Here is a 26,813-nt window from a genome sequence, read left to right as displayed (position 1 = left end):
TGCTAGCTATTAGAATGACCTCTTGTGACCCAGTGCATCCAGGTGCCATGAGAAACATTTCCAACAAAGGGTTACACTATGCTGATTCTCAGCTAGTAGCGTATCAAAAGTGTAGCGGTAGCTTTGCTCATCATGGTGAGGCTGATGCCAAGGTCATCTTATCTGGTCTTGAGAAGTTTAAAAAAAAAAATCCACAGGCTTGAGAACCAGGAACTAGCCCTTTGGTTAACCTCCTAACCACTCTTCTGTGCAGACCTGCTGGAATTTGGAGGATTCCTCAGTTCTCCTGCTTTTACCTGCTTTCACTCACACTACTATATGTCATGGCAGCTATACCACTCTCAAAGCAGGAATGAACTAGATTTTACAGCCTGTTTCCTGCACTCCTTAATTAACTGTAAAATCCATTATTGAGAGACACAAAGCAAATCTCATCCCTACATCACCACTCGTGGCCCCAGGGAGCAAGTGACCGGGGCTGGAAATTGATCCTGTTCTCTACATGGCAGAACTCTGCCATGAGACCAACAGAATGGGCCATCTCCCTGCTTTTATACCAGTGCTCAGGAGAAAGGAAACAAATGAATCAGAACATGAAGAGTCTTGGTTTTAAAACCGATGGAGGGAAAAAGACTTCAGGAAACTTGTTTGTTGCTCTTTTTGCCCTTATAATTCTGTGACTCCCTTTTTTCTGCTAGAACTTTGAAGAGTATCTCATTTCTTTGACTTATATCCTCACTGTCCTTGCAGTATGTCTGACTCCTCTACAGAGACACTTGGGCACTTTTTGGAGCCATGTGTTTGGTATGAGAAAGCGCTGAGGAACTGGCAAAAGGGGATTTCTTTTGTCCACTTCCAGGGGCTCCCACATCTCCTTTTCCACCATCGTCCCCATCCAAGTATTGGAATCAGGATTTATACTTCAGTCCCTGTGAAGGAGCATCCAGGACTTTGAAGGAAAATATTCTGGGTTCTCCAGTCCTAGAAATCCCTAGCAAATCTGGTATTTATGCTATCCTGAAAAGGAATACTTCCCTGACTAGGGCCTAAATTAGATGAAATCTCAATGTGAAGATTTTCTTCTTACGATTATGATTTGTTTATGGCAATCTATCACAGTGGATGTCTCTTGTACTATTTCTGCATGATGTCCATTCCTATCTGTCTCAACCTCAGCGCGCCTCTATATCTTTGGAAAGATAATTGGGTTATCTGCAGACCATGCATAGGATACGTTGTAGCAAATATTTTTGAGGTTTCACCTGCCGTGATTAATATTCTTAGTTTAAATTTAGAGGTTATAGCATCTGTCATGAACAGCTTGTTCAGCAATAGATCTTTTTTGGAAGAAATTAAAAATTCCTTCCAAAAAGTTGAAACCCTTGTACTTTAAACAACAACAAAAATACTACCCTCTCCTTGAGTACTCTGCAGTTGCATTTACAGTAGCTATCAGAACTACTGTGTAATGGAAATGTATATCCCCAGTAATTTAATGTGATCAGTGAAAGCTTTTGTAAATCAAAGTGTTTTATTCTCAGAGAATCACTTAAAATACTGCTGAACTGTATGGTGAAATACATTCCCTGCTATAGGGGTTTTTCTTCATTTTTGTATTGATTTTTAGGAGCTTTAGAGTTAAACCATGCCAGAAGTGTTGCTGAGATGAATCACTATTATCCAAAGGCCACCAGCCTCTCTGCCGACTGACAGAAGGATAATTCCGCATGGATCAAATAAATACAGATGTGTAGTAATTAGTTCTATTCCCAGTGAGCCCATTTCCCACACACTAAAGATGTGCACGATTATGGAGCCTCACCCCAACAGCTTTTATCAATTTAAACTGCTAAGCTACAGGATAGGTCATAACCCAGCCTGCTATTAATAATGTATTTATTGTGTGCAACATTATAAATTAGGTTCATGGAATAGAAAAGAACACCTTTTAACAAGAATAATGTTATCTTTATACAGAAGCATCACATGTGCCTAGCCACTCAGCTGAAGTACAGTCCCAAGACAATCAAAAGAATAAAAATTCTTATCCAGAGCAGAGATGCCTACATTATTGGAGGGGTTCCCCACAAAGATGATTTAGCAGTGGCTGACATGCTAAATGTGCCTATACTAGGCTCGGTGCCAGAAGTGGCTCATCTCTATAGTACCAAGTCTGGAAGTAAACGAATTTTTGCCAGTGCTTGTGTGCCAACCCCTCCTGGAGCATCTGACATCTACAACAATGAACAGGTAAGCAGGACGTGGTCTGGGATGTGTCAACATGCAGATGCCTGTTTTCACTTGATAGGATGCAAACTTTGTACAATTGCAACAAGTCTATTGATTAGACCCTAACTGGGTTTGATTAAATCATGTATGATTTCTTTTTTGGTTCTATCTGACCAATTAAATGCAATTTGTATCCTAGTCAGGAAGTAATACAATTGTTCTGGTATTCTTCATGGTCTTTCCTGAGAATATATAAGAGTGTTTGGTCCAGTTATTTCAAACAGTTTGTGTTGCTGCTCCATGAATGAAGTCATGGCTTCAATGAGATTAACAAGAGTTTTACCATTGACCGCGAATAGAACAGGGATTTCTGGGAAACTAAGTATTTGATGAAGGAAGAATTTCTTCTGCTTAGGAAGTCAGCCTATTCAAATTGAGGTTCACTGAGCATATTTGCAACTGGAGTTTTACCTTGTACCTGGCTTATCATTGCTAAATTCACCTATCTTGTTAGCATGACCAGTAAGAAAAGAACAAAATATTACTACACTAAAATTACAAGGCTCAAGAGTGTTCTATAATGTGTTCAGTTTACATATGTTTATTTTGCATTCAGTGCCTCAGTATTTCATTCTATAAGCTGATTTTGCAATTTGCAGTGGTATGTCTAAGAATGATCCATACTGATTTTTTAAAAAATATTTTTATAGTGGTGCTACATCTCATACAGGAAAATAATCAGTGCCATGGTTTGTAGGTATTCCTACTTCTTAGAGAGGCTTTTCACATTGCTTTGCTTTTTATTAATCACCTTTAACAGTGAAAACAATCTAAGCTACACAAATACATTGCAGCTTCTATAGTAAATGAAATAAATGTATGATCAATGATCTGAAAAACAACTGATTTATTGTTAAATAATTTATCTGAATCTAATACTTTTGATTAATACTACAGTGTTACCCAAGTTCTACTTCTGTTGTCTGCTTGTATGAAATACTGACATTTTAGGTTAAATAATCAGAGCAAGGTGACGCTACGTTAAAGCACAATTCAATTTTCACTTAAAGATAGCACATGATTCTTTATGATTGGTACCGTCCTTACAATATTATTGATCCTTTCCATTACTGTAGGGGAGTCATCAAGAAAAACACATTTATGTGATTCTCAAAAGCCACAAATAGCATCTGGAACACATATGTAATTGTATTTTAGGTCAACATTAAAAAAAATAAACAAAAGTCCCCAAAATTACTGTGTAAAAATGTAGAAGGCTCTAGCCAATGCAACAAGATCTGGTAATACTTTTACCAGGTTCAAAGGCATTTGCAGTTTCTAAGAAGTTAATTGCATCCTACACCAGCTGGGCAAAAGGCATTTTAAAGCCATTTAAATCTGCATACATACACAAATAAATAATTAGCATTTTTATAAAGCCTGCCTGGTAACTCCTTCATACATTTATAACCTTATAATGTACTCTCCAGTAGGAAAATTTCACAGATGTTAGGCTGGTGTTAGAATCTGGCACAACTGTTTCTCAGATTCTGCAAATAGTGTAGTCCATCCCATGTTATTCCCTGTCACAAACATGTATTGAGCTGTACTGATTATCCAAAACCTAAGATCCTGATTGGACAAGAAAGCCTGGACAGGCAAATTCCTCTCTGCAGAATACAATGACCACCAGAGGTGCTCAGTTGCTGTTTGGTAGTCTGCCCAAGTGGACTCAAGTACAGGATGAAGGCCATAGATTCTTCATCAAAAAATGTTCAGGGTTGCTTTTGCTAAGTCTCCAATATAACTGTAGCAACACTAGAGTCTCTAAGAAACAGAAACCATAGTTAGAAAATAAATTTCAAGTCCAAATATGAGAACTGGAAGTCTAAATTGAGGAACAATTTAATATTATCATAGTGCAAAATATCTTTGTGTCATTGCTTGCTCCACAGATGATTAGTGTTCTCAGCCAGCTGATCATTGACAACATGGAAGTGCAGCGTTGGTTGTTTAAAGTGAATGATGAATCTGGAGGAAATGGCACTGCCTATTGCGACATTATCTCACATTTGAAATGCTACCACTGGGTTCAAAAGGAACGTCAGAGATACAGCCCTGAGATATGGAGTAAGAAGTGGGCACATGTAAGTAACAAAGGAGCAGGGTGTCTTGTTTGTTGTCATGGCTTCTTAATAGTCCACTGGTGTTCTTCCTCACAGTAAATCTTTTCTTGGAGCTTTCATTTTAAGACGTTGGTAAGAGTTGATATTACAGAGTCCAGACTAGCTTGTACAAAGCAATAGGCAACAGTAATTCAAATGAAGCAGTTAAATATTCCAAAATATAAATGAATACCTGGCATCCAACTGTGGAATAAGTTGGGTCTCATAACCCTTCATTCATATGCAATAATGTGCAAATGTTAGTGGTTTTTTTATCCCAAGTGAGGACGTGTATAAATGAAAGTATATAAGCGGCAGAGCCTTATATCTGCATAGAAACTTGGAATCATTGGAACAAAGTGGTGTACTAATATAGTTGAACAATACTAATCCATTTGAAACCACATACAAACTGATTACTTTTTAATCTGGCTTTCTAAGGATCATTTTTTCTGTACATTTTTCCTCAATAATAACTTTTAAACCTGTTAGCCATTTTCAGCTGTATAAGACAGAACACTTGAGGTCTCCAAAACCATTAGAGTCCTGCATGTTTCATTACAGTGGGTGTTTAGGTAAGGAGAGGTAGATACTTAACTGAGGGAAACAGTATAGCATGAACTCATGCACTACTAGATTCCTAAGAATCCACAATTGAGAGAGGTTGTAAGATTATACATTTCAACAACAGAAAAATCTATATGAACCTACACTTCATTAGTTCTGGCATTCAGAGAACTATTTGTAGTTTAAATATTCATTGGTATTTAAATGTGTTAATTTCAATAAGCATTTGATATTTCTGTATATTGTGCCAAATTCATTCCTAATGTAATGGTTTTAAAGCCAGAAGGAATGTATCCAGAAAGAATTGTTTAATTTACATAAACAACTCATTATAGCTCTTTTGATTTTTTTTAATTCAATCAAAACTGGTTCAAAATTTTTGTTTGATTGAATGATATTGTATATTAAAATTTCAAATTGTGCTGATTACAATTCTGTTGCATTTGACAACTACAAAATTATTCCACATTATAAAACAGAGCTTATTATATAAAGCTAAAGGGCTAATTTCTCTGATCTCCTAGAGATCCCTCACTCTGCGCAAGTCAAACAGTGTGGAGAACTGGAGAGCTACCCTAGTGGAAGCATTATCTGGCCACTGAGCTCTCTGGGACATACAGCTAGCAGAATATACCCAGATCCTGCTCCCACCATCTGAGTCAGCAGGGCAGAAAACATGATTCATCAAGTCTAGTTCTTTGCTAGTATTAAATCCCTGTATAAGTAGTATTACCTAGTGTTAGTATTAGTGTTCCTGTTTCTGTGCCTTTTTAATTCTTTCATGGCTACGTGACTCTGAATAAAGGACGTAGTTATAACTGTCTGTCTTTAGTTTCCCTTTTATAATGCATTTACCTTGAGCTTTGATGCAACCAGGAATCAACCCATTAGAAGCCCTTAAACATAAACATTTGTTGGAAGTTGGAAAATACATACAGAATAACGTATTTGATCTAATTTCCTAGAGTCAGCAGGAAAGCTTCCACAAATCCAGACCAGTATTAATGTGGGCTTTGGCAAAGCATGAAACTTGCTGCCATTTTGAACGTCTTGTTTGAATATGTGTGTCCAAATTTTTCTGCTTTCTGAGTTTAGCCCTCTTTTGTAGAATGGGAGACCTTTTTTATATATAATGAATTGCAGTCTCCACTGAGTATTACCATTGAGAGCAGAGGATTAAAATCATCCTTTGTTAAGGAATACCATTGTAATGATACACATTTAAACATCAAAGCATTAGTTTATGAGCACAGGCATGCTTTAATGTCCTATTACAGTATGTAGACCTGTTTCTTTTGATAATGAAGACATTGTGTCATCGGCATAGGCTGCCACATACAAAACGTATGCTGGCAGGTTATTAAAAAATTCAGCTTCTTGATGAAAGACTATCCTGCAGGCTAAGAGTACAGTGAAAAGACTCTCCATTTTGGTAGAATTATTAGAAATGAGAATATGACTGTAAGCAGTAAATTATGTTAATACTTACAAATAGCATCATTTGCATAGCAGTTTAAGACACGATACCCAGATTTTCCTTATTGGTATGTAGTAGGCAACAGATTAAAAATAACGTAGTTTGAACTGTGTAAAAATCTATTCCATCTGAAAATGAGACTGATTTTAGATTCCTCATTTCAAACATAACATTGGGCAAACAAAAATGCAGGACAGGATTATCGATGTATTTTACCTTGTTAACTTAATGCAGCATCTGAGTTATCTGAACAATTATTTTGCTGCTGCACAAAGGGTAGAATTCACAAACTATGCTGAATGTCTCTGTAAGGCCTTCATCCTACTGTGCACTGCTGAAGTCTGTCAGCTTATAAAAAATTTCATCCTGAGGCCCAGATTCTAATGATACTCAGTATCAAGAGAACTACTGCCTCCACAAGTGTACATTTGACAATCATGAGGCAATTTGTGGAGACATTCTCCAGTGTGAAAAAGAATGTCAGGATCTGGCCCCAGTTACATGCAAAAAGATCAGTAAGTACTGAGACACCTTAGCAGTTCAATTGTATCTTGCAATGTGAATGATTGTTGTAGGGAGCAAATAAATTCACAGATTTTTAACTGGTTGACATATGCATGTAAGGCATGTGTGCTGTGTGAAATGCTCTTACACCATTCTATTGTGATTTTCCCACCTATTTTCTGTACCAATTCAAGCTTCAGTTAGTCTGTGCATAGCAAAAAATGTGGTTCTGCTACTATTAGAGTAAGTGAAAAAATAATAGGACAGTTGCATGAGGGTCTGTTTGGAATATCTAGAGAAAGATATCCATAATACTTATTAATATATGGTATTCCAAAGTATGCTAAGCAGCTGGGTATCTCACTCCTGCTGAAGTCAGCAGTTCAGTTTTTGGAAAAATCTCACCTATACTTATATGGACCCTTGCTGGGAGACTGTATAAATTCATGGAGGAGAAAACTATTAACTATTATGGCTGACACAGTCTTTGGCTTAGAGGGATTCAGAGCTGCAAATTGTTGGAGGCTGGGAGAGTATCTGGGGAATGGATATGTTTGCTCTGTTTTCATACTTCCCTGAGAATCCACTTGTGACCACTGTCAGAGTTAAGATTTGGGGCTAAGTAGCCCTTTTACAGCCATACTTTCATGACCTTCAAGAAAGATGCTCAGATGCCCACTCAGAATTCAAGCTGAAGATTGATTGAAAAGTGGTCTACAAAGTATATTTGGTGCCTTTTGTTTGTTTTTGAACAGACACCAGGCTGTCAAAGTCTGCGATGCCTCCTGGTCTCTGACTTCAAATCTTGGGACTTAACCGCCACCTCAAACTCTCAGGACGCTTGCAGTCCTCTTCCCTTTTAGAGGAAAGGTAACATCACCTTCCTGTTAGTGTTGCCTTTTTTCTTCTTTCAACAGTCTCCCTTTTACATAAAATAATACAGGACTGTGCAGGGATCCCATCCTCTTGTATAACTACAGAACTCTAAATAGTATCTAAATCACTAGATTAAATTACTAGTCAAATTAATTTTAGAATTATCTTTTATTACACTGTGACTCTCAATTAACCACCAGGACCAGCGATATGATATGAGTTTACCTAGCAGCAATCCTAAAGATAACAAAGGTCAGACTGAAGACTAAAAAAGGGCTAAGTGTGGGTATAAAGAAGAAAAGAGCTGAAAGTACAAGAATAGAACAAGACACACACAAACAAGCAACAAATGTTCTCTCAATAAGCCATTATAATTGGCCATAGCTACACAGCCATTTCAAAACTCTCCATTAACTATCTGTTGTAGAAGAAAAAAAAGCTACTTAATGCTCTTGGGCAGCCTACTGTTTTAATGTTAGAGTGTTTAAATCTTACTGCCTCCAGTTGTGTCACAGTATTTTGTCATGGTTTGTTTTCCTCATAGAATATATCTTGGTTAATTCACTAAAACGTGTAACAGGAAGTCAAAATCTTTTCAAAAGGTGACAAATATGGAAAATCCAACTTCTAGTCTGTGTTGCATAAAGCAATATTCAGACACTGGTTGCAGGATTTTGCATTGATTGCTATTGGAAAATTACAGTTTCAAAGGCTAAGATAAAATGATGCAAAAAGCTGGCTGTTCCTTTAAATTAAAAAGTTTTTGGTCAACTTTCAGAAGTCCTGTAATAAGTATTAGATAAACTTGGTGATTATCTGAAAATCAGGAACAGTGGTGAGCAGATTCTTTCCTGGTTGAATGAATCGCATTCACTATATGAAACCTGAAGCATATATACCACATCTTGTTTCTTTACTGAAGTAAGGAATTCAGAGTAGAGAGTATATGTTTGTAAACAGGTCAAAATAAAACCCACTGTAATACTGTCAAAGACAATTTTAGAAACATGGCATTGCCAGCACAGTATTGTTTCTGATCATCTTTGAACATAGTATAGCTTCCTAACAATGTTTTTTTCCTTTCTGCTACCCATTCTCATTTTCACCACTCCAATCACCTTTTGTAATGCCACCAGCCTTGTTCTAGGGCAACGCTACAAATATTACTGAAACTGGAATAAATTGTGAGCAATTGAATTCGTCTTAGTATAACACCTAAAGTCTACCGAGGGGGTTCTTAAGCAAGTAGTATTTGCTGCTGCTGTTACTGTACACATGCAATTGCAGGTGTGGTATTTTTTTCAGCCTGAAGAGGGCCAGAAGCTCTGATAGATACACAGAAGATGCATTTACAGCATTTTGACAGGCTTTTAAAATTTCGTCTAACTGATATGATGTTTAATAGGAAAAGGGCAAGAACCCAAAGACTTAAGAAAGAAATTGATTACCTATAAAGCAATACAGCTGCAGGTTTTTTCCTAGTATGGGCAGTGCTCTGTCAGCAATATATCCTAAATAGTTTAAATGTTCACTGTACCTGTGAACAGTCTGTAGTGCTCTTATTCAGTTTATTAATATATCTGTGGATCTGCCATGGCGATGTTTCAGGTGATTCTCAAATCTTAAGTAAAATAAAGCATGATAATTGTATCCCTTGGTTAAATTAAAGCCATGATATCCATTCCTAAGACTTGCAATAATCAGATATGCAAGCTGTTGGTTTGTATGTCCTATTGATTTAATATGCTTCTAATCAGTACATAAAGCTATAGGCCTGCAGTGTTAATTTTTCATATGCTTACAAAGTACCCTTTGATTTTCTGTCACGCGTTAATTACAGCGTTTTGCCATTAAATAGGAAGCTTTGTGTAAACTAATTACTAGGTAATCATTGTCTACCGCAAGCGTGCTGTTTGTACCTTTTATTTTATTCTAAAAATGCACAGATCTCGCAGTCTGGAACCACTATACCTTCCAGCCATTAGCTCTCACTAATTCATAGCATTATTGTGTTAAGATTGTAGGAGTTGTAATTGTTGTGGTATCAGTGCTGTTAATTACCGGAGTAAACAGTTGAAATGGTGCCAAGGTCTATTGTACAAGGCAGAGGAAAGGAGGTTTAAATGTTACTTCCACCATCTGGGGACTGGAGTAGAGGCAAATGCTAGAAAACAGCAGTGAGGCAATATCAGAACTTCAGCTCCAGGGTTTTAGGCCATATGGATCCAGAATATTTTGAATCAATTGAATTTAAGTGCCAGTTTGTAGCAATAACAGTGTGGAAGGAGAGGATAAAGCAAGAGCACTAAAGAAATCTGAAATCCGTTAATGTTATCGCATCCAATAAAATGCCTGCTTGGATTATTTTAAAAATGTTTATTTTGCTAAAATCCAAAAAGTAACACATAGGCAGCTCGAAGAATAAAATAAGTTTAACTGTGTGTTGTTTGTGAAACGCGATACAACGTTTTAAATGTGATGCAACGTTTTGTCTGACAATTCCTTTAGCATTACAGCTCAGCAATTTAGATAAAATTCCTGGGAAGTGACTGTGGATTATCTATATGATGTCTTTTTTCCTTTTGAAATCACATTTTTTTAATTCATTAGAATCCTTTTTTTAGACATGCAAGCCAGAAAGGAGGGCAAGTGAACAAAAGTGGACAAAATTTATAGATATTGAAATAGAGAAAAAAAAATAATTAGGAAAATATTATTAATGTAAGGGCATCTGAATTGTTTGTGAGATCTCATTAAAATACAGAAAAGATGCATTCAAATATTACTTATCTCATTTTGTATGAGGATTAACATCTCAGTGCCCTGAACTTTCAAATGCTGCATTGAAATAAACATATGATTTTTTTTTTTTTAAATACAGATTTTTTAAGATTATGACAATTATGTTACGTTTTCTTTGCTCTGAAGGTAGATGTGGGGAACCTTGAAAAACGAAGGCTGCAACCTCGCAAAAGACATGCTTTTATGCATAAAATAGCAATGCACATGGAGTATTTTTTTGGATTAAAAAAGCAAACTATTTAATAAAATCATCCTAATCTCAAATTAACATGCTGTGCATAAACACGCAGAATTATTTGACAAGCTCATAGAGCTTTCAAGATCCTTTTTCTCTCTGATTTTTGGTAGCACAGGCTGTAGTGATTTTATATTTGATTTCCCCGCATATACTGTTTTCTGAGATGACATCTACAAAAAGGGATCACGCAGCATATTGCTGTCGCCAGTTTAGGAGTGTTCAGAGGAAATAGAAAGGATCTCTCTTTCTAAACAATCCTGGTTTATTTATTTTTTATTGGTCTGTTAGCAGATGTTGAAGTTGTTCAGGGCACAATGTAAACATGTGTTTTTCAATGGAAATAGCAAGGTATACAATGAAACAAGCAATTGGGAGGGGTTTTGTGGACTAGGCCAGTGGGGTTTTTTTGCTTTTTTGTCTGTCTGTGTATGTGGTTGAATTTAGAATTAAAAGAAGTGCTTGATCTTTATATATTGAAATCCTCAGCGTGCAGAGTGACAGCATGAGCGAGAAGAGAAAACCATGGCCCCATGTGGTGTGAAAAAAGGAACAGCAGTTTAAGTGCTGGAAAGTTGAAAGAGAACTAACCTTCTTGTTCTTGTAGTCAAGGAAAGTGGCTGTTTTGTGCTTTTGTATTGAAGCACAGCATATGTGCCTCAGTTTGACAAAAAGCCTCTTGAGTCAAAGCAACCCTAGTCCTGTGTGCTGATCCAAAGCGAAGGCCATGATAATGAGGGACGGGCTCTCAGGAAGCAGTGAGTAGATAATACTACATAAGTGGAGAATTCTGTGCACCGTTTTCACCATTCTACTTAATGCAAGTCGCAGCCACGGTGAATCGCTTGCCATACAGCTGAAATGGGCCATTAGCTATCAGGGAAAATTGTCTTTGGTACTTTCAGCAGATGGAGCAAATATTTTACAAAGCAATTTTACATACGAAAAACATTTGTGTTACTTGGTAATGATGGCTGTTTTACATGATGTTACCTTCTATCAGAACATACTTTTCCAGCTCGTGGAAAGCAAAATTGGCACTTTTTAATTTTAAAATTTGCAGTTAACAATTAAATGCCTGGGCTTTAAATCAGGTTGCAACCTTTAAGTAGATAGGGTATTCAGTGTGTCACTTCCAAAAACATTTCCATTTTCATAAACCTCTCAAATTGTTTTGTTCAGTGCAGTAGATTGTGATTCTGGCCAGCATGTACCTGTCTGAATTAGAAAAAATGCCAAATCAGTTTAATTTGCAAAACAGGAAATAATGAAAGTTATTTGGACAGTCAGACAGCAGTTACTGGCCTCTTCCAATATAATCGTGTTTGCTGATGTCGCTGAGAATATAAGAACAAGCTGGGCTGGACCAATTCATGTCAAGGCAGCTGGAATAAGTTATCATAGCTCCACTGATCACAATATAAAGGATATACTGTACAAATGGTATGAATTGTCATAGTGCCATTGAAGTGGCATAAATTGCTGTAGCTTCATTGACTTCAGCAGAGATGTGGCAGTTTGTATTGCTGAGGATCTGTCTGCTGATTTTATTCTTCTCTGGCCCAGTCAGCTTTAGTTATTTAGAGATACTTTCTTCACTCTATTTGCTTGCAAGGTCTAAATAATTTCCTTTCAGTCTGCTTTTTAGCTAAAAAGCTGTAGGTCTTTTTCATGCATTCTGCTCTGCAGCCTCTTTCTGTCCGCAGGTGTTTCTTCCTATTTCTAAGTCTATTTCTTCTTTTCTTCTTTCTACTTATTTACTTTATTACTCAACAGGCTTTTCTTTCCTGACTGATCTGTCTCGAGTAGATTTCTTACTGGTGCCTTCAACACATGTCATGTTTGGTCCTAGTTTTTTGTTGCAACTGCCATTCTAAGAAAGCCTTTCAAAATTCAGCTTGCAGAAGGATGAGAAATTATGTTTAGGGGGAAAAAGGTGTAATTTTTTTCAGGCTTAGTCATTGTTATAAAAAGGTGCAAACCAGATTTGGATAGATTTAAAGAGTTCTGCATGACATAAGCAGTATTTGGGCTGCTCCTTTTTTACTGGTACTAAGAAACATCAGCTGAAAGATTTGAACAAATGCTCCCTGTTTCCATTGAGCCTATGATTCTGAATTGTTTGGGGCCACATCAAGAAATAAGACATTGGTAAGCTCTGCTGGAGATACCGTCCAATTTAAATGAAATTAGCCTACTGAGCACTGATCCTTTTAAAAGGTTTGACTTCATGAGTGAATGTTGGATCCAGCCTTGAATTTGCCTACTAAAACTCCCTATAATCAGGATTATTGCCTTTTTAGAGCTTATGGTTGCAAAAAAACTTCAAGTAGAATTCCAGGTGCTGATCCTTAAAAAGCGGTTGCCGACTCCCTTCTGTGAACACCTTGATTATCTACGCATTACTTGTTAAAAGCACTGTTACGTTGGGTTTGATCTCACAAGAACATTTTTCAGATTTTCTTGAATTAGTTATTTCTTTAAAAGCCTCTCTCTTTCTGTAAGGCAACTGGTTTTGATGCCTGTATCCTTCACAGTCAGCGAGTTCTGAGGGTGCTTTGAACTGCAAGATGCTCCTGAGCTGGGCACTGTGCATCTGCATTGCCCTAACAGACGTTCTGAGTTCATCCTGTGTTCAGGTCCCCTTCAAATGCTATTTGACCTCATTTAAGCTAGCAACACTGGGTCTGTTGAGGAAGTACCACAACAGTCTTGCCTGTCTAACGTCCATCATATGGACAGAGAGTAGTAGCATATGATGTTACTATATGTATAGATAATGTGAGTGGAGACTCTGTGTCTCACCAGCAGCCTCCATTTGTAAGGCAGGTAAGTGTGCCCTTCCAGATACTTCAAAGTCTGGAAGCTCTGCTTGATTTTGCACCCACTTTAGGGAGCTTTCTTTCACAGCCATGTGTGATCCTCAAAAACGACTTTGTTTAAAAGGAGATACTACTGCCCCCAGCACTGTTCCATGGAGACGACATGGCTGCCCTCAAGTCCCTTGGAGTTGTTGCAGTGGAAAATTGTGTCCCAGTTGACATGTCCATAGTTTAAGTTTTACTTATACAAGCTTGGTCACAGCACTCTCAAATGCTTCTACATATCCAGCAGGGATTATTGTTTTTTCCCCCAGTAGTTTATCAAAAGCTTTCAGGCAGTCATTACATACCTCTTCTTTTGTTTGTTTTGATATTTCTGTTTAAATTGCACAATACCCAAAGTCATTAGATCTCAGGGATGAGACTCAGTGTGACAGAGGTATCGCTGAACGCACTGACGGGTGCAAACTGATTTGTAGGTCAGCAACTCCGTGACATTCATCATGGCTCACATTCTCTCTCCAAAGCTGCATTTATTTTCACTGTGCAACAAACCACTTCTTGGCTTAGCAATATTTCAGTGCAAATACAAATCAAGACAAGGCCAACTGATATTTGCTCACTGCTCTGTTGTTTTAGTCAGCTAAGATATCCAAAACCTAAATTCCTCCTTACAGATTTTAAGGAAATGAGCAGTGTAAGACCTGAATCTGGGTAAATTCTGAACTTGGATCTCATGTTTTATGTGGTCCTTTGTTTTTGCCGTAAAGTTAAGGTTGTGCTGCTTAGTATATTGATATACTGACCAAAACCATTTATTTAGCATTTTTTCTGAGATGTTCAAAGTCAACAACATACTTTTCTCCATAGTGTACAATAGGAGCCCACATAGCCCAGATCAGCATCATCATCTAAGCACCTCAATATTTTTAAGGTATTTTTTTCTCAATTCCATGTGAGGTGGGGACAGCAATTGTCCCCCTTTCATGGCTGGACAGCTGAGTCACAGATAGAAAGTCATTTTCCCAAAGTCTCACAGGCAGACTGCATTCAGGAACAAGATATATCTAGGTTTCCTATACACAAAGTTGATACCTTAATCATTGGCCCATCCTCCTTCTACTCATTCTGGTAGATAAATGACAGTACGCTGATTTTGAATTCATATTTTTGGTTACGTCACATCATGCGCTTCATGACAAAGCCCATCTCTTCAAACTCACTAGTCTGGAAAAATAGATTTTTTTTTTTTTTTCCTATTCTTAGGTGTTAGCCATAAGGTTTTATCATGTTCCTCCAGAGCTCAAGATAATATGATTGTGGCTTAGGATATTGCCAAGATCAGAAGACGGTTGGTCATCTTCTGAAGCACAGGATGCTGAAGAGAGAGGATGTAAAACAGAAGCAAAGAGACCCAGGGGAAGCAGGCGAATGCTTATGAAGCAGCAAGAAAAGGAGCCTAAAGCAATAGAGTCAGGGTCCTTGCACTTTATATGCTGGTGTACTTCTGGGATATTTTTGAACAGTAAAAGCAATGCAGTTAGTTTCTGTATTTAATGGGGTTGTTTTGTGTGTGTGATAATACAGTAAAGAATTTGAAATTAGGAAGAAGCTAGTTTATCTCCTATAGTATGACTCATCAAATTCTACCAAAGATAGAGGCACAAATACACTCGTGAATTTATGTTACAGATTGGAGAGTGTAAAAGGATATCTCCTGCTTTAGAAACACTTTTGGTTGGTTATTCCTCTTTTTTTTTTTTTTTTTTAAATAACTAAAGGGTGTTCAGTTTGATATAACAGCTTAAACATAGAATCAGTAAAACTATTTCTGGCATATGTGACTATTTCAGTACACTCAGTTTCAAAATATAAACAATGTAGAATTTATTGACTGCTGGTATTGATCCCTAAGCAGTTACCAAGTGCTTAGCATTTTCAGTTGCCAGATCAAATTATTGATATAAATTATAATGAAATAGATGCTATAATGAAGGGGGGGGATTGTCTTTCAGAGAAGGACCATTTTCAATAGGAGGGAAGAGTACTAAGTAGAAAAATTAAAAAAGGCTTCCTGACTGTGGATAAACAGTAACCACATTTTTTTTTTTTTTTTTTTTTTGCCTGTTGGAGGCCTGGTTTTTAATCACCCCACAAGCAGTTTTCATTTCTGTAGTAAAATTGCTTGTGGTTCTATTTAATTTGTTTCTGCAGGAGCCAGCTTTGGTGAAGATCTCCCAGGAGCTGCCGGGCCTTTTAGCACAGCACGTACAGCCAGTCAATGAGAAACGATTCCCTACATGGGAAAAATTCCTCCAAACATTTCTTAGTCAAGGTAAATAAGACTGCAAAGTCGCTGTTAAGTGTTATAAGGAGTAATTATACCATATTGTATGCCATATTCTTGTTAATCTTGGGCCCATTTAAATATTTATCTCCTTTTATTTCTCTATTATGATTCAAATGTTCATGTATGAATGAATTATAGGCAACTATTCTATCATTCATATGTCATATCCAAGCTTTTAACCTGTATTAATCCTGGATTACCTTTCTCACGTGATTCTGAATCAATAAGCACCAACTCCTCAATCCTGGGTTACTGTACTGGAGACTGTCACATTTGGCAAAGGGCTTTAGGGAATGTTAGCATCAAGTTTGCTCGTAGGTAAATGTGAGAATATTTCATCTTTGTTAGGTGTTGGTCAGCAAACATCTGCAAGACTTGCTTTTCCCTCCCATAGGACCAGAAAGGGAGCTATATGTAAACTTTGGATGCTATATACATACATTGCATGAAGTCAAATGTACTCATAACCTTTAATAGCTTGGAGAAGAGCTGAGCTTTCTTCCCAGTTTTTGCCTTCCAGGCAGGTGGTGTTGCCCCTGAGGATCCATAATGCAATGCCGTATTGTCCCTTACAGTACGTTGGCACAGACTCCTTGTTAGACCATTGCTGTGCTCTTTCTTGCCCTCCAACCAAAGGAAGATGAACAAGTTCCAATCTGATAGCTGGACAGTTTTGTTCGTGTGGTGCCGAGTCCTCAGCAGGGCTTCCTGCATTAAACCCAGTTGTGGCACCTTTGGATCAAAGCTGGCCAGTACCCAACTGGCCTAGAGCTCAGAAGTGAGCCCATGTTTGTCTGTAAGAGGCAGTGCAGATAAAACCCTTGTCTAATCGCTGCAAATCAGTGTATCCGTACGTGGGCTTCGCACAGACATGTTAACATCCTATATTTGTATGCCAAATTTTGGACGGAAAAGGAGTTTGTGGTTGGGTAGTTGTCGTGGTTTAACCCCAGCCAGCAACTAAACACCACGCAGCCGCTCACTCACTCCCCCCCACCCAGTGGGATGGGGGAGAAAATCAGGAAAAGAAGCAAAACCCGTGGGTTGAGATAAGAACGGTTTAATAGATCAGAAAAAGAAGAAACTAATAATGATAATGATAACACTAATAAAATGACAACAGAAATAATGAAAGGATTGGAATGTACAAATGATGCGCAGTGCAATTGCTCACCACCCGCCGACCAACACCCCGCCAGTCCCCTGAGCGGCGAATCCCTGCCCCCACTTCCCCGTTCCTATACTGGATGGGACGTCACATGGTATGGAATACCCCGTTGGCCAGTTTGGGTCAGGTGCCCTGGCTGTGTCCTGTGCCAACTTCTTGTGTCCCTCCAGCTTTCTCACTGGCTGGGCATGAGAAGCTGAAAAATCCTTGACATTAGTCTAAACACTACTGAGCAACAACTGAAAACATCAGTGTTATCAACATTCTTCACATACTGAACTCAAAACACAGCACTGTACCAGCTACTAGGAAGACAGTTAACTCTATCCCAGCTGAAACCAGGACAGTAGTAAATTTCTGTGGTGATTCTGCCCTGCCATCATTTTGTATTATATAAACTGGATATATACATTTCATACATTTCTTTATCTGTGGAAGAGACAAGGATGATTCAAAGCTTTAAAAGTATTTTTTTGAAAGATAATGCTAGTTAACATATATAAACCCCATTTTTATGACATATTAGTTTATCCTAACTAACTGACTTATGGCATTATATGCAATAAAAAGGCAAATCGAGAATGCCAAGCAGTTTTCTTTGTGATTTTCCTATGGAAAACCATGCTAGAAGTTGTCGTCTACAAGCCTTCCCATCTACACACCAAGTTCCTCATGTGGATGAATACCAAAAGGCAGACTACTTATCTCAGACCATCATATAGATGGGAATCTCCAAGATAAGTTCACAGCAGGAGATGCCACTCCCCTGAGGTCCCAACATTGCATTTCACCACTATTCTGGGCCTGGCATTTAACTGGGCTGTAGGACAGCACAGGATTCATTCATACTACCCAAGAACATATTTCTCCTGTCAGATATGTGATATATCCAGTTTGGAACTGCTTGCAAAGCATCTGTAGCTGAGAAGCCACTGATTGAACTGTACAGTGCTATAGCAGATGAGATAGATACCGTTCTCTTCTAAGAGATTCATGGGTTCCAGCTATACTGCTCACATTACATTTATTTACTTGCTGTATCTCCAGAGCAGTCCTGCCTGCAATGTCTGAGCACAATAGGAGCTGGATGGTTTCATTCTGTGCACTCTGAAGAGCATCACATGTGAATTTGATTACTAGCTTAACAGCTAATTCATTTCTTACTAGGTGGTGTGATAGAAGCCTTCCCGCTCTCAGAAAATGTCACAAACCTTACGGTGGATATGCTGATAGAGCCAACAGGCAAGATAAAAATAGTGTCATCTGGAGATCAGCTCCATGCTGACGGTCCTTTGCGATCATCTGGCACTACCATTCCACAATGTTCTGTTGATCCAGCAGTTCTTAATTCACTCTGCTTAAAAATTGGAGAAACCTGTAAATCTAAAGGAGTGCTCGGTTACTTCTCTGTTGATTTTGTGACTTTCATCCATCCACAAACGATGGAGCAGCAGGTGAGTGGGGCAGACACATTACTTCACGTTGTCGCCCTGAGATCAAGAAATGTCTGCTTTCCTACTTGATTCTGGAAGATATCAGGATAAGGCTTTGCCCTTTTGAACAAACTTTATTTCTAAGCCGTGAGGCATGTGGAGGGAGGTAAAGCACATGGTTATTCTAACAATAGCATAAAATTTAGACCTGATCTGCCAGGTGGACCTGAGGAACCTTTTTCATCAGCCTTTAGAGTAACAAACCAACAAAGCCTGTAGGGCTGCTTTCAAAGCTGAGTGATAAGAAAATAATATTTTAATTCCTTCTAATGACTTTTTTTCCCCTAAATTCCTTCTAATGAATTTTTTCCCCCTAAAATAAGTGCATTCTGCATTAAGCTGGTAATTACAGATGATGGTCTTATGGCTAAGATGTTTAGATGATTTTAGTTTCAAAACGTTCTGAATCTCTTGTATTTTGCTCTGTAAAAATAATTACAGGGATTATTGTACTCTTTTGAGTAAACCAGTGTCTGTAAGAATGCAGATCTGAGGTTTGAGGATGAATATAAGGAAGAGGGGATATTGACAATTTCTTGTAGCAAATAGGATGGTAGTGATGAACAATTTGGTTTACATCGTAATGGCTAATTTAAGTAAAGAGAGGTAATGGAAAGCAGTCCAGTTATGTCTCAAGAAGTTACAGCCGTGGGTCAGGAGTTACTTTCTCTTAGCTGGTACAGAACAGCTGACTGTTCTGACTGACAGTGGGATATCAGTTGATTGTGAATGAAAACATGCTCATTCAAACCACTTTTGCTCTTCATTTGGCTTTTAGAATGTCTGAGAGAAGAAAGATAGATTGCGATCTCACACTGAATACAAAATTATTCCCCAATATCAACACACAGACTGAGGTCAATGTGTGGCACGTGACAGTGCAGATGATTAAGGATAATTGTTGCAGGGATTGAAATGAACCTGCATTGCTTCCCAGGTGTAGGGGCCTGGGAGCAATGACTGCAGTGCGTTTACGTCATCTCACTTGAGGGGCAGTAACTTCTTAAAATGTGCTCATGTGATAGCTTAAGCTGTTTAGCATGAATGTTCATGTGGAATTCCTTCTGTAGGTCCTTGTCCTAATGAGTCTTCCACATGGGCTGCACAGGCTTCTGAGTGTTTTTATCAAGCCCTTTTGGTGTATCAAAGCTCTGAGGTTTCCTGCATGCATGGTATCAAGAGTAGCGCATGAAGCAGAGCAGTGCAAGACACCATTCCAGGTCCCCTCCCAACATCCTGAGGCCACACACCGCTTTCTGCTGCAGCGCAAATGTGTACACAGTTAGTAGTTTGTTTGCTTTAGAGTATTTAAAAATACTTTAACAGAACATCAGCAGATCCAGGTACTGGGTGACACATTATGAAATTCAGCTTTACGATAGTGTCTGACAGTTTATCATACTTCCTCCAGTCCTGAAAACTTCATACGATGGGCACGTTAACTGCAGGCACAGGTTGCACTAATGTGGAAGAGATGGGTGGCCTTTTAGGGAGTCTAGACTGAAGAATACAGCATTTTAAAGAATGATATTCCAAGGTTAACACCTTGAATTACCTAGAAAGGAAAATGCTGCTAGGAAGTCAGTGCAGTTTTGGAGTGCTCGAGTGCTGTGTGACTTACATCAGGCATAACTGAGCAGAATGGAAGGGACTAAATAAATGTTTTCTCATGGAATCCTGCCCAGGAGAGTCATTTGTGTAAATGAGTAATGGGGTCTTTTTAAAAGGTAAAATCCGAACCACTCAAGTGACCCTAGTCCTCCCTGCCAGAGTTTACAAAGCTATCAGCAAAACCTCATAGTCAGCTGTATCAGAACTTTAGACAACATAAAAAATAATATAATAAATCAAGACAGCAGAAGGGTATTGACTCCAGAATCTGCTGCTGCCTACGATGGATGGCAGGGAAGCAGAGGAGGGGTGGCCACTGTCCCTTATAATCTATAACTGAACTTTCAGACCTTATAAGGTGACGGAAGATACTGTCCCAACACACACTGCTTTCAGTGCCAAGGAACAAATAGGTAAAAGAATGGATTTAAAGAAACATTTAAACCCTGGCATGAATATTGATGATCAGCCTCGATCATAGTTTGTAACAAAATATTGATCTTGCATGTTTCTATGCTAATCTGGCATTTGTTTTATTCATAAAGTCAAGATTTCTTTGTCACAACATAATCTATTAAATTCTTTCACCAGTCAGATGCTGTGAAAACCAAATGAAGGGCATTATTGAATAGTGTATTCTGTTTAAAAATAAAAACACTTCTCGAGCTTAGAAACAGTGAAGCCAGGTTTCTCATAGATTTGTGCCTTGAAGTTAAGTTCCCACATGTTTTCCAGCTGAACTCACCCTGCAGCTTTTCCTGTTGTAAGATCACTAGTAAGGTCTCTTTCCTCTGTCCATTTATTTTAGGAATCTCATGGGAGTTTAATATATTTGACAATTTTACCTTCTTGCAAATCTGGTTGATATTGGCCAATAGGATTGAATATTATAGTAGCCAGGTGCAAAAACCTAAAACATAATGCCAGGCTAAAATAAAACAAAATGAAGTAAAACTTGGGTGAAGAGACAGAGTGCTCAGTGTTCTGGTAGTGGCCTTGTGTTTGAAGACTAAAGAAAATATAATTTTTAAAGAACATAAAATCCTTATTGTTAGTGATGAATAGTATTGTTGAGCGTACTGGGTACAACTGTACAAATTCAAAATTAGCATATGAATACAGGTACTATTTCAAGATCTGAGCATCAAGTCTCAATTGTTTCTTGTATTTCCAATGCATCTCCTTGTTTTTTCGCTCTTTTGTTTTCTTCTACAATCTTCAGTTAGGACACTCACTGTTTAAGAAGTGTTTAACTTCTTCCCTTCCTTAAAAGGGAACATATCTGTATTTGATGGGATAGGCTGTGTAGTAAGGGTGGACTTTCAGAAAATGGTGTGGCTGTATGCACTCAAATACATTTGGGTGTGTTTCTCCTAGGCGTCTGAAAATCACAGCTTCTATGGTGTGAGAAAAGGCTTTAAACACAGGACTTGTATTTAAAACCAGAGAGTTAGCATATGGTATCTATTGGCAAAAGCTGGCTCTTTGGCAGTGCTATGACAATTATATTCCATTTTAAGCTCAGAGAAAGCTTAAAATCAGGCTTTTGGTAACTGATACCACTGTAGGGTGACTGTGGTAAACCAGAGAATCGGAATAATGTTAGCTTTGAAATACAGATCACAGTTACATTTGACTCCCAAAATGTATTTACACAGGCATTGTAATTAGAACTGTGGATAAGCCATATTGGACAACTTCCATGTAAAGTTGCTTTAAAAAGATTAAGGGATGATATTCTCACCCTCTGAAGTCAATGGGAGTTTTGCCAATTGCTTCACTCAAGCCAGGAGTTCACCAAAACGCAGAAATGCTTCCTAGATTATTAAGGTTGTGATATTTCCTGGCATGAACAACGACGTATTAAATCAGTCAGTGTTTCTTGTGGCCTCTTATTATGCGTGTCTGTTCTGTCTTGGTTTTCTTCCCTTGTTTCCAATTGATTCTACCTTAATATTTCCTGTGTTTGTCAGCATGTACCACAACTTTAACATTATTTAAGCACAGGTTTTTAAATTTAACTAGACGTAGAGGCAATTAATGATGCCATCTGTCTTGGGAGAGAGAGATTACACAAAAGATTGTGTTCCTGAAAGCACTATTTTTTTGGCAAACAAGAAATCCTATTAGACTCTTAGAACATTTGCTCGCTAATTTCAGAAGTGCCCACTTTAATGCAGTAGCTGAAAGGCTCAGATACATTTCCTGGAAGTACGGTACACTTAGGCATTCTTTCAAAGTTATATTTTACAGAAAATACCAACCGATACATGATATTTTCAGTAAAACTAAAAATTCAATATATCGTTGAACATCTGTTACCAATACAGTCTGAGTATTTAAATACTTAAAAATCCCTGAAATGTTCATAAAGTTACATGCTACATAAATACAAGTCTTTAAGAAATGTGAAGGGCCAAATAAGTGAAAACGTATTTCTGTCTTTGCGGACTGAGCAGCTGTATGCTGCAATCCATGTCTTCACACATACTTCCCCTGTGCACTCATGCAAATGGGACTTCAGAGCAGAGGAAAGAAATGCATGTACTTTGAGTTTCAGGCTCTTCATCTGAAAGCCTCTAAAAATCTATATGTCATAAGCATAAAATTAATTTTGATATGAACAACAGGGTATTTGCTTATATTTTTTAAGATTGCTACTGTTAGTATTTTCCTTCAACATGCTGTTGTCGTATTGCTGTGTTCCTTTGGAGCGCTAGTGGCAAAGAGAGTCTGCATGATGGATAAGGAACAATGTGTCTGTGTCAAACATGCAAGTCAATGGGAAGCCAGAGCAGATGTAGAAATGAGAAAGTAATCTCTGTTTGGGTCACTGTAGAGATTTGTGCCTATCACAGACACAGTGATATCTTTACTCTCTTGCAGTTCTTGCAGTCTACACTGACCAAAAGGTCACGAGAGCCATGCTGTCCTCAGGCCTGGAGGAACTGGGTGATGCTGTAACCTTTCAGATATAAGATACACTGCCTTGTGTTTCCACTGGGCTTTGCACATGCTTCTACTTGGTATCCAAGTCTCTCACAGCCCCCTTTCCCTTGTCCTCACAGGAAGGCTTTTTAGTCTGTCACTGTGTGTGCAGTCCTAGCTGGCCTGTTTGCCGCTGCTTCTACATACAGCAAGTAATTCAGAGACATCTACAGATTGTATCGTCCTCCATCTACATATAACTCTTCCTTAAATTATGCTAGAACTGGAGGAGGTTGCAGTTTGTGACTAACAGCATTGAGGGTAGTGCCTGTAGGAGGATCTAACTCCTGCCTGATAGTCTTCACACCTGTCTGTCCTGCGGTCTACTGCATGTTGTACTTCATTTCTTGCATTTCATTGTTTATTTTGTGTATAACACTGATCGGAGTCACAGTGTTGGGTTAGATGAGGAAGGTGGCAAGGCAGAGCCTACCACTGACTGCATCACTCTCTGCACTGCCCAGCCCGGAGCGCAGTGTGGGGCTGTGCATGGTGAAGGTACCCATGGGATTATGCATCAGCTGCCACAAGCTGCCTGGCTGTGAGCACCCTGGCAGGGTTCTGAGGGGCAGAGAAAGCTGGGGACTTGACACAATTCTCTGTTTGCCTCAGGAATCTATTTCTATCTTGGTTATAAGCATCTGTGATTTGTTCCCGAGGGAAAGCGAGATGGGGACATGCTGTTTTCAATGTCTTGTGGGAAAAAAATGGAGGAGAAGAATTAGGTCCGTAACTTGGACTGAATCTCTTCTGATTCCCACTCTGTTTTCCAAGACTGACCTTTAAGAGCAAAGCCTTGACCCTTCGAAGTGAAGTCTTGCACAGTATTGACTGAATGCTGCTCAGATCCCAACTTGTCAAGGAGCTGCACCTAAGTAAGTCCATTTAATTGACTGGGACTGTTTGAATGCATAAAGTTACTTACATCCATAGATCTGTGGACAGATAATTTGGAGAATCGGGGTCATAAGTCACCGTTTTCATCAGTCTGATAGCTTACACAGCCCCATGGCTTTTGCAGCAGTAGTGAGAAAACGCTGGATTAAATTGTTCAGTTTGGGCAGAGAGTAAAAGATGAGGCAGAACATAACGAAAGGAGAATTATATTGCTGGGAAGGTTTAGGTGGGTATTCTCCTTCCATTGCAGCCCAGTGGCTTAAAAAGACCCTGAGGAGGATGGCTTCAGGGCGGTCAGCCAGCATTGGCCATGCAGGCAGGTCTGGGGATAGGAAGAGCAGAGTACAGATCTCTCTGAAGCCCATCAATCAGCTCTGGTGTTACAATTTAGTTAATGCTTTGAGGGATGCTTTCTGGGATGCATTCTTCTGTATTCACATATGCGTCTTAAGATTTTCCAATCTTATATTTAGCAGCATAGAGGTTAGCGCCAGTTCTAGGGCCCTAAAATTCAAGTTTTCAGGCCCGCACCGGATCATCCCAGCAGCTGCCACGAGATGGCAGCTGGATAAGATCCTGCGATGGCTACTGAAATAATCAATTCTATTGCAAATTTTAAAAGTCATAAAAGAAGCTCTCTTTTCAACACCCAAGTTGCATTAGTATTGCACTAATTGACATTTTTACACTGTCATTCAACCACTTCTTTAAAAATAGCAGGTGTGCTCTTTACAATAACGCAGACATCAATACTAGATGCAAATGAAACAGTTGAACTGGAGAAAGAAAAGCTATAATTTAGTAACTCTTTAAGAATTTATGTTTCTTTCCCTTCTCAAGTTTACATTTTAAAGCTGAAGCATTTTTATCGCAGTTGTAAAGAATTACACTATAATTGTGACTTTATTCACTTGAGATGTCTTTACCATGAAGCAGAGGCTCTTAAGCTGTGCACGCTGAAGGAGAGCGTCTCCTGGCAGCACTTGGCAGCCTGTGTAAAAGGGAGCAATTCCAGACTTCATCGTATTTCCTTGGACAAACAGCCAGTAAGCCTTGTAGGATGTATTTCTAAGTATTTTTTTTCCAGTGGTGGGATTCTGGAAAATCCTAATCTGTCCTTTGCTTATCTTAACCTTAAGACTATCTAAAATCTTAACTACTGCCTCTATTTTTCTTTTTTTTTTTTTAAATCATAACTCATAATAAAAACCGAGATCTGACTATCTTTGAACTTTCATTTGTTGTTTGAAAACTAAATATCAGTTCTAGACTTGACAAGTGAGCTCTGTTCCAGTTTAATTTCTGAACGCACGAGTGTCCTGAAAGTCCCCCAATCTCAGGTGAAAGCTCCTTATGTTACGCTAATTTGCCATGCAATCCTATCAGGATGTGACACCTACAATGGTAAATACTTATGATTGCATACCTGCCCTTATTGTATATACTCAGAAAATGAGGATAGACTCAAGTAATAGATATTTATTCATCTGTATGATTGTATCATTCTTTATCTTTACTTAAACTTGACCTTTGCACAGGCCTTCTTCTAACAGCTCCTGATTTAGTGGAGGAGATGATAATTCATCTGGTTATTAACTGCCTGACCTCCATAGACATTGCTTTGTAGACTATGGAAATATGTTCATAAAATAATTAAAAAAAAAACAAAACCAAAAAAAACCAACAAAACACCACAGCTCAGATTTTCAAGGCATTCTAGAAGCTTTTGACACCCATTTTGTAATGCTTCGAAGGAAAACCTGTTGCAATCCAATAGAAGTTACTACAGAGCTGAACCTAAATGAACTTTCTAGCCTGCTAAGAGAAGAACAGCCCAAACTAATAAGTAGGTCTGATGTTTTGTTTGTTTTGCCTGTGCTTGAAGCTCTGTGGAGCTGTTAGACTGTTTTGAAGATTATGTGCCACAAAGGTGGAGTTGAGTTGATGTTTCTAAGAAATGTTTTCATTTGGTTTGGGTGTTCTTTTTTTTTTTTTTTTTGATAGACTGCAGGAACAGGTACTATTCTCTGTCCTGAGACAAAGTGAAAAGCCTTTAATTGATTTCAGTAGGCTCACATTTCTGCATGTAGGGTTTTTTCAGTTAAACTTGGCCACAGATAGAAATGTCACATCCTGCTTGTCTTACTGGGAGGATACTCCTCCCTTTGACATGGGAACCTTACTGGAAAGTGGTGTTCCTTGCTCCACTGTAACACTAGGCATTGCTGGAAACTATATCAAGATCTGTTCTTCACTGCTTTTATCTGATGTTGTGTGCTTTTTCTTTAGAGCTCGTGTAGTGCCACTCTTACCTTTTCCCCCCGACTTCTGCATCAGTTTCAACTGCTTCTATATTTCACAGTTTTCAAAGGCATTAATAGTGGGTGTCTGCCTGAGCTCCTTCTCCTAGTTACAGGTGGTGATGTCAAGAATGAGTGCCATTTTATTTGCCGTATACAATCTAGTTCTACAAAGTATGCAGGGAACCAAAGAATATGTGGGCAAAGCCTTCAATCCAATCCCAGCGATGGTGGGGAGCAGTGCTGGAGGTCTGTAAATGGCACTCCTTCCTCCACCCACAGAGCCATCTGTGGAATCAGCACTCCTGTGAAAGTCTCCATCATCCTTC

The 26,813-nt window shown here is 38.5% G+C and overlaps 1 protein-coding gene across 6 annotated transcripts in view; it reads left to right on the top strand.

The window, feature by feature from the left end:
• The window catches only part of IQCH (IQ motif containing H), a 74,177-nt gene that overhangs the window by 32,752 nt on the left and 14,612 nt on the right, over positions 1-26,813 (top strand). For 5 of the 6 annotated variants that reach the window (XM_052809106.1, XM_052809109.1, XM_052809105.1 and 2 more), the window contains 4 exons: positions 1,978-2,250; positions 4,185-4,376; positions 15,892-16,012; positions 18,363-18,649. In XM_052809106.1, the coding sequence (XP_052665066.1) occupies positions 1,978-2,250; positions 4,185-4,376; positions 15,892-16,012; positions 18,363-18,649 (873 nt within the window). The remainder of the gene's footprint in view (positions 1-1,977; positions 2,251-4,184; positions 4,377-15,891; positions 16,013-18,362; positions 18,650-26,813) is intronic. The other variant, XM_052809108.1, reaches the window with a different exon arrangement.

This window comes from Harpia harpyja, chromosome 14, assembly GCF_026419915.1.
Source record: "Harpia harpyja isolate bHarHar1 chromosome 14, bHarHar1 primary haplotype, whole genome shotgun sequence".
Lineage (NCBI taxonomy): Eukaryota > Metazoa > Chordata > Aves > Accipitriformes > Accipitridae > Harpia > Harpia harpyja.
Note: the sequence above shows the minus strand (reverse complement) of the source record. Positions and strands in the feature narration are given on the sequence as shown.